General features: G+C 47.7%; 1 protein-coding gene across 1 annotated transcript; it reads right to left on the reverse strand.

The window, feature by feature from the left end:
• Positions 1-1,243: 1,243 nt before the first annotated feature.
• Positions 1,244-2,143, reverse strand: LOC126870561 (uncharacterized). Its single transcript, XM_050628380.1, has one exon. The coding sequence runs from the start codon at positions 2,141-2,143 to the stop codon at positions 1,244-1,246; it is 900 nt and encodes a 299-aa protein (XP_050484337.1).
• Between the last annotated feature and the right edge of the window lie 6,983 nt (positions 2,144-9,126).

Below are 9,126 nucleotides of genomic sequence, written 5' to 3' on the forward strand. Positions count from 1 at the left end.
CCGACTTCGCAGGGGAGACTCTCAGGCCCAGTTTCTTCACGGCACGGATCGCACAGGCCGTTGCGATTCCGCCAATGCGCAGCGTCTCGTGCCAGCCACGACCCTCGACCAGGATTAGGGTGTCGTCCGCATAGCATACTATGGCCGCGCCTGGGGGTAGCGGGCATCGTAGTACCTCGTCGTACGCAACGTTCCATAGCATGGGGCCCAGCACCGAGCCCTGCGGGACGCCACGCTCGACGGATCGCTTTTCCTCTCCTTCCTTACTGGCGTAATACACCCACCTGTCGTCGAGGTAGGCCCGGATCAATCGGACGAGGTAGCTGGGAACCTCGAAGTGCTCCAGGGCCGTCACTATCCTGTCCCATGGCATGGTGTTGAACGCGTTGACGATGTCCAAGGAAATCGCCAGCGCCACGTCGTTCCGGGAAACCATGTCCTCTACCAGTGCCAGCACGCGTCTGACCACGTCTTTCGTCGAGCGACCCTTCCGGAAGCCGTACTGGCTTTCGTGCCAAACTAGTACCTGACCCGCTATGTGTCGCTCCAAGCGGGTGGCGACTAGCCTCTCGAGTAGTTTGCCGACCTCGTCCAGTAGGCATATCGGCCGGTACGCAGACGGCGAGGTCGTCGATCGGCCCTCCTTATGGAGCAGGACCAGCCTCGCTGTCCGCCACGCCCGGGGGTAGACTCCCTCCCTCAGGCATCTTGTGAAGAGGTGCCGGAGTCTGGGGGCCATGACCCCCATCACTTCCCCCCAGATCCGGCCAGGGATTCCGTCCGGGCCCGGTGCCACGTTGCGGGCGGTCATTCTTCTGGTTGCCTCCCATATCTCCTCCTCTGTGACTTCCCAGTCGTCCCTCCATTCCAGCGGTCGTGTCGTTTCCCGTGGCCGTTCCGCCGCTCTGTTTTCTTGTGGGGGAAAGAGCGTTCCGGTGATCCGCGTCAGCAGTGCAGGTTCCATTTCCGCCGTTATCAGGGGGCCCTTCGCGCGCAGTTTCCGTGTCACCGTCCTGTATGGCCTCCCCCATGGGTCCGACTCGACTGTCTCGACCAGTTCGGACCAGGCACGGTCCTTCGCTTTTTTAATTTCCCTCTGTAGCGAGCGCCGTAGCGCGCGGCACGTCCGGTAGCGCAAGGAGACTTCTTCTTCGTCGCGTCGTCGCCAGCGGCGGGCCCTTAGGTACTGTCTTCGGGCCCGGACACATCTCGTCCTCAGTTCCGCGATGCCGGGGTTCCACCACTAAACTGCTCTGCTTCGCACCGTGCCTGGTGTGGCTCGTGGCATGGATGCGTCGCAGATTGTTGTCATGGCTTGGCGGAGGTTCTCGGCCTCCTCTTCCACGTCTGCTTCGGTCGTCGCTGTCGAGGCCTCCCAGCTCCAAGCTGTTGCTATAGCAGCCGCCCGGAGTAGGTCTTCGTTCCTCTCCTTTATTTTCCATCTGGGTGGTGGGCGCGCGTGCCTCCACCTCGGCGGGCCGCGCCCGTCGTTTGTCGTCGGCATTCCAGGTCCAGGTGCGTCCACCTCCATGAATATGTAGAGGTGGTCCGACAGCGTCTCGACCCCTTCGGCCACTCTCCAGCCTGAGATCCGCCTGAATGCCTCGGGGGAGGCCCATGTTATGTCAACAATGGAGCTCCCTCTGCACGTCACGCAGGTACTGGTCGAGCCCCTGTTCACTAGCAGAAGACCAAGTCCCGCGGCCCAGTTTGATAGCGTGCGGCCGCGCGCGTTGGTCCTGGCGTTCCCCCATTCCGTGGAGTGCGCGTTGAAGTCTCCCAGGACGAGCACTTGTCGGGGGAGTCGTCGCCTGACGCAGTCGCCAACTCCGTCCAGGAATTCTTCGAACGCTGCCCGTCCGCTGTTGGGTGACACGTACACCCCCACCACCATCATCCCTGCCCACTCGACCGCGGCGTACCCGTTGCCGCGTTCCAGCAGGGCTCCGTGGGCAAACGCCCCGGGCGTTGATGTCCAGGTGACGGCAACCAGTCCGTCCGAGTCTCCAACCCACTCCGGGCCATCCAGAACTCTGTATGGTTCCGCCACCACCGCCAGGGCGACCGTGCTCTCCCGGATGGTTTGGTGGAGTAGGTCTTGTGCTCGCCTTGACCTTCCCAGGTTAGTCTGGAGGATGCGCATTCTCAGTTCCTTGGTGGCCTTTCCTTGTTCGTGGCTTCCTCCGTGCCTACCTCCTTGTTCGCGGGCTTAGGGTCCCTTTGCGGCGGGGAGCCTTTCTCGCTGCCTCTTGCAGCCGTGGATCCGCGGGCGGCTCCTTTCGTTCCCTTCTTCGAGGGGGCGCAGGCCGGTCCCCCCATCCTGTGCACCGACGGTGTTCCAAGCGCCTCGCAGAGCAGGCATTTCGGGCTCGCAGTAGTGCATGCTCTCGCCTGGTGCCCTGGTTCGCCGTATCAGAAGCACAGGTGCCCCTTGTCCTCCTTGGCGGTGCAGGTCTTGCCCGTGTGTCCTATTCCAAGGCACCTGTAGCACTGTAACGGTCTCCGTTCGATGGCTTCGACCTTCGCCATCGACCAGCCTATGGCAACCTTTCCAGCCTGGGCCAGTTTCCTCACTGCACTGGCAGGGCCTCGTATCCATACGGCGCCAAGTCCGTTCCGGGCGGGGCGGATTTCTCCCAGCCGGATGTCCTCCGGCTTGCAGCCGCTCTCCCTTGCCAGGGTGTTCTGGATTTCCGCCTTGGTGGCCGCTATGTCTATCAGGGACACCCTTGCCTCCGCGGCTCGGAAGGGGGTCGCCACGCGGACCTCGTTCGGGTCCAGAGCCCGCGTCAGCTGTGCTGCGAGCGCTGCGGCCTTCTCCCTTCCCTGGTCCTCAGGGACCTCTAAGATGACACCTCCGGTGATGGTCTTCCGCATCCTCATCGTGTTGATGCCGAGCTCGGCCAGGGAGACACTGTCCTTGGCCGCAGCCAGCACCTCCGCGTAGGATTGGCTCGATTTGTCCGTCAGGGTGATTGTTACCGCTGACGTCCGCGGTGCGCGCGGGAGGGGCCCCCTGCCTCCCCCTCTTCGTGTGTTCGCCGAGCACTCTACGGAGTTTTCCTCTGGCTCTCCGCCCCTGTCTCGGGGATCAGCTTCGCCGGCTGCTTCCTCCCTGCCTCCTTCTTCTTTCCTCTTCTTTTCCTTCCGACGGTCTGCCATTCGGTGTCCGCCGTTCGGCCTCCCTTGGGCGCTGGGGCGCTTGGGGCTCCAGGCTCCATCCCTCTCGTGTTCGCGGCAGGGGCGACCTCCTTTCCTTCTCCTTTTTCTGTTCCCTGCAGTTGTTCCTCCAGTCGGTGCAGCAAGGATCTCATCTCCTCTACTTGGTGCTCGACTGCAGCGAGACGCGCCCTGTAGCTGTTCTCATCCGCGGTGGGGCGCGAGGCCGGCTCTTTTCGGAGTGCCTCTACCTCCGCCTCCAGTGTTGCTATGCGTCCTTGCGCTATAGCGAGTGCGTCGGTGACAGGGTCCGTTCTCCTCACTAACTCTGTCACGCCCGCGGTGATGGTTCTCGCCGCCTCCTTCAGGGTTTTCCCCTGCGTGACCTTGTGGCCGCGGGGCGCCTCGGCAGCCCTGGCCACCTCGGCGGCCCGGCGAATCAGTTCGGCTCCTATGTCCGCCGTTGTGGCTGATCTCATTTCTTCAGCCGGGTCCGCGGGGAGTTCGGGGGATTCGTTGGCCTTCTTCCTCTTCGCTCGGGGTGCTTCTCTGGCGGGGGTTTCCTCCTCCTCTGTTGCTTCCTCAGTCCATATTCCCTCCTTGTCCAGCGTGAAGCGGGAGGGTCCCTCCTTTGGCGGCATCGCCTTCGTCATGCTCCTGGTGCTAACGTGCGGCAGCTCCGCAGCCAGTTCCGTTTCCCTCCGTCCCTTGGCGTTTTCCTCTGCCTCCTTCTCTTTCGCCATGGATGCGTCCGTTTCCCCGTTGGGCGGGAAATGTCGCTCGGTCAGCACTTGCCACTCTACCAGTCGCTGTCACTTTCAAGTGGCCCGCGCAACGCGCTTCGACGCACGCGCCAATATGGCTGCGTCTGGGTAGTTCCTCGAGTAGCCCGTGTAGCGGCGCTGTTGTCACGCGTCCTAATATGGCTGCTCCACCGTCCTAACCTCACACTTGTTGGTTTGGTTTAACTCCTCCTTGTCCAGGCAGGACTTCCCGTATCCACACCCGTTTTGCGCTCACAGGTACTAGTCCTCCACTCTGGTTGCCTCCCTTGCCCAGGCTCTCCAGTTTTCCGGAGATTTCGATTACGCTCGCAGCTCCGTCCTCTCTACGTCTGCCTCCCATGTATCCCTACCACTTTTTCCCGCGAACGTAGCCTGTGCTCATACTGCGACAGAGTTCGTTTCAGTTAGGCTCAATCGCTGTTTGTCCGTCGACAGCGTATAGTCGCGTCGGCCTACGATTCCTTTTTTCTTCTTGTTTCTTGCGAACTCTCTCGCAACAGCCGTTCTATAAGTACGCCGCCAGTATATCGCGTGATCATCGTTTCCGTTACTTCCCTTACCCTCTCACGCCCTTCGAAGGAGACCTCCCTTTGGTTTTTCCTTGTTTGGAGGGAATTCATCGCTCGGACACATGGACTGCGAAGCACGAGGGTTGATCGAGGCATCAGCGTGATGTACTTTTCAGGTTTCATATTTTCTCTATGATACTTTCTAAGGAGAATTTGGAAGATATACATTTTTAGGAAATAAAGGTTTTTATGGAGTCATCGATAATTTAGAATTTAATTAACTCTCTTATAACAGGTATTCCAATTTTTTAATATATAAATTTAGTTTCCTCTATGGTGTTAGAGAACATAATGCGGGCATTTTATGATATAACGAATATATTCGTATATATTTTAATTTATTCATTCGTCAAATTTCCCTAGTAGGCCGGCCTGCAGCTCACATGCAGCACTTAGTAAAAATTTGTTTTGTTAGAGGTTGGCCATTCTTCTTGCTATAAAAATATCGTGAAGTCATATCATATGATAAAGCACCTTCTGAAAGCTAGATGCTCGATAACGAGCCTAATGATTCTGGGTAGTTTGTAATGTCAAGCTTTGAATTGGCGAGATCGCTCTGCTGTCAAACCGCCGTCCAGCGGCGACCACATTCTTTAACCACGTTCAAGGGGTATATCACGCTACAGAAACCATCAAAGGGTTTGCAAGTTAGTTGCCTTTTAGAAGTGGGGCAGTTGGTTGTTATATGTCATCCGTAGTTGCTGGCTGTTCTCCTTAGTCGCCATACATCATAGAGACGACAGTTATAGTCGCCAGTTGTCCTTGCTAATGGTTGCTTGTTGTCGCTAGTTAGTTCTCGTTATCGTTATGTATTCCATCAATCACGTGAAATTTAACGTATGGGATTTTATTCTTCTTTATTCTTTCTGTAGGGAGATTTTTTAAGACGAGGAAAATATAGAATATTTCAAGACGACGGTAAGGTTTGAATTTAAATAACTATTTTATGATACAACAAAGTGGAAAAACGATTTAATTTTGTAAAGTTTAAGGTAATTTTTTAAAAAACTTCGAATTTAAAAGATTCAAATAGATATCTTAAACGTAATTAAACCCGCCATATCGTAAGAAATTAAATGAAATTGCGCAAGAAAGTTAATACATTTAATGTATTATTTTAAACATTTATTTAAAAACATTTATTTAAAATTTAAGTGTAGGCGTTGACGCGCGCGCGCCATTCGAAGCATTTGTCAGTTCGTTACATCTGCGGTAAAAATTGTAACTACGAAGAAGCTTAACATATGGTGCGTCTCAAGACGACAGTAAAAAGTATTAAGAGATTTTTCGAGATTTTTTCTTTTAAGTTTCCAAGTACTTTTCCTATTTAACTTCTTTTTTTTTGCATTTTCTCACAATATTCGATAAATAGAGACGAAATATGACAGTTCTTAGTTCGGGGATTTATTGGTTCGAAAGTTACTTCAAAAGTGTTTCTGGAGTTTGTGCGGTTAATACTTTTAAACTACTGAGTACGACTTATTCCGTATGGCTGGACAAATCTTTGTTGATACTGTAAGCGTAACTGGTCCGGATATTGTCTTGTGGAGATAGAAAAATACACGAAGTATTGATTGAACTACATATTTTTTTAATTCTTTTAGTTCTTCATATATTGATAATAGAACGATATTCCGCTACTTTGAGCACAATATAGTAATGTTTAAATAAATAATAAAATTTATGCATTTCGTCTTCATGCGTCGATAAGAAAATGCAAAAAAAGTTAAAGAAAGATGATGCGTAGATGCGAAGTTTAGTCAGCAATAATATTTAAAACCTCTAAAATATATTGTACACATTTATTTGCAAATAAGCTCAATGAAATTAAACTGTAACTGTGTTTCCAATAATGTCTTCGATGTATTGCTCGCCATTATGTCGGATTAACAACTCTAAGTGATCGACCTTAATCACTAAATGGCGGCCGTGATTCAGTGGTATAGCTTTACATATGACGGACATCGCAGGCGCTTATAAGACGTCTATTGTGAAACGTTTCCAATAGCACCGTTTATGTGATGGTGAAATCTGAATATATATATATCGCTGAAATATATATCGCTTATCACTTGAGTCTGACACGATCGTTTTTAAATAGAATCACAATTTTTTATTCTTTACAAAATCAGTCTATAAAGATTATGTGCAAATAAAATAGATAAATAGATAAATGGTTGTACAAACTTATAAAACAGATATTACAAGTATATCTAAATAAATGATATATTTATAAATTGTAATATTTGATCTAAAGTTTAAATAAATAAAAGAGATACTCGTGACTTACAATAAAAGTATTTTTTTTCAATTTTTAAACAAAGCAAAAGTGGATAACAATTTTTCAAAATGTAAAAATCAACACAATGGTTGGTTTCTTTAATTAATCAATAAGGTTTAAAGTTAATTAATGTCCAGAGTGGTTTGTACATTTTGTATTTCGCCGTATTTCAACGTTCGATGTGTAAATAGAACTTGATGCCTGAAATATCGAAAAAATAATTAAATCCGATCGTTCCGTCGAATTTGCAAATTGTATACTCGTGTAAAATCGAGTGCGCTTGTGTATGCTGATACGAAATGTGGTAGTATATTTTTCTTTTTTCGATTATCGTTATCACTTTTTGTGTGGAAAAATTAATTCCGTGAAATGGAAGTGCAATCAATACGGTTTATCACGAAATAATAGCACAACGACGGTACATATTGGTATTGACGTCAGCTTCACAAAATTTCTCGAGTATCGCGGTCGACTATTTGGGTTAAGAATTCATTTTCAAGGTTCTACAAGCACGAGTATCTTATGGATATGAAATTTTCAGTGTACATTTTAATAACCATATTTCATATTGCATGCTGCGGTCCAAGAAAAATTCGCAGTTAATATTCTGCTAATCCCTGCTGCTTTTAAAGACCATAAGTAAGGTCCGTAAGGTCGTCCGTAAGGTTTAAAAGATTTCGAGTAGATTTGTATTACGTATTTTATCTTCTAATTTTTAAAGAGAGGGTCGTGTTTAATTAATTGAAAATGACGAAACTGTAATGGGACATTATTATCAAATATTAAACGTGGTTCCATTGGGTACTTTTATGGTCTTTGCGAGATATATATGCATTATACGTTGCTATTAGCAACGCGTAGCGATGAACGATGGAGAGCAGTACCTTCGTTATCTCGTCTCGGTTGTGTACATATCAGTAATGCACAGTACTCGTACTAAATATCTTACAAATTCCATACAGATTTTCAGATTAGTTTCGAATAATACCAACACGACCATGATAGTCACAGTACAGTATTAAATAGTGCCACTATGCATAATACACTCCTAAAATGTTTCTACAAATATATTTATCCGAATATTTTTGTCAGCTACTATATCCTAACCACGATTTATTAAACAATATATAGATTTAAAAAAGAATATATAACGACATTACTTGTTTAGGCTAGATTGGTTTAACTTGTATAGTTTTAATAACTGTGTGAGGTCAAACAAGAACTTATCGTTAGTTTGGCGAGATTTGATTACACGAAGCAACATAATTGCTTTGAAACTCAGGACAGAAAACAATGTCAACCGGTAGACGCGTTTGTCTGGTGAACGTGTAACGCGTGAATAATAGATAGCGACAATCACGCGAACGCTAGTTACAGCTGACTTGGCTTACATTGTAGCATTCAAACTAGAGTATACGAGCCGTAAGCGCTATTGAAAGTTCAAAGGCCGACTAGTGAGCTTCATCCTATCTCATTTTTTAATCAGGCGATGGATCGACGAATCGTATTGATTTCGAGGATTATTATAGTTCTGTGGCAATTTTAAAGCGTGATTTGTCTAATCTTGTCTCGTTAGCTACAGACTCTTTGGCGAGCAGCCTGAAACTTGATCCAGTTTCGAGAAAATGAAAAATTCGTTTCTTCTCTTTGCTTCCCTGTTCCTTCTTTCCTCCTTTTTCCCTTTTTACATCGCGTTAAGACCCGTTAAATAATATTGACTGCCGTGGACGCTGGCTGAGAAGTGCACTTTATAACTAGCTTTAAAATCACTGACGTCGATGAGGACAAAGGTAAGTTAGAGGGTCATTTATCTGAGCTGGTGTTATTCGACCTGAACTCTGCAGCTTTTCAGAGCTTCTTTCGTTTTTCTTTTAAGAGCAGAGATGTTAACTGGTCTTTTGTTACGTGTAAGAAGTATGTACTAAAGCTTATTTAGCACCAATTGGTTGCTCAAAGTCGAGATATACATACCTATATTATATTAATACGTTACAGAAGATTACGCGTTGGTTAGCTTATGAGAATTTATAGTGTGTCACAGATGACAAAAGCAGAATGACTACTTTTTCATAAACGATATATGTATATGAATTGAAAGTTTAACTATTACGCCACATACTTCTCTCGATAAACGTCGTCGAGTGCATATTGTTAAGGAATATTAGCCATTTGAATTCAATAGTTTCGAAGAAACTAATGCTTCTGTGAAGTTTTTGCAGGCTGTTAATTTTTTATTGAGATACTACAAAGTTTGAATAACTTCGATTAGAAATAAAAATCACATTACATTAACGCGTAGAACGTAACGTAACGTAGATAATGTAAATATAAA

Source organism: Bombus huntii, chromosome 10 (genome assembly GCF_024542735.1).
Source record: "Bombus huntii isolate Logan2020A chromosome 10, iyBomHunt1.1, whole genome shotgun sequence".
NCBI classification, from domain to species: Eukaryota; Metazoa; Arthropoda; class Insecta; order Hymenoptera; family Apidae; genus Bombus; species Bombus huntii.

Excerpts from the sequence above, each read along its gene's own strand:
- LOC126870561 (XM_050628380.1), bottom strand. The coding sequence starts at position 2,143 with ATGCGCATCCTCCAGACTAACCTGGGAAGGTCAAGGCGAGCACAAGAC.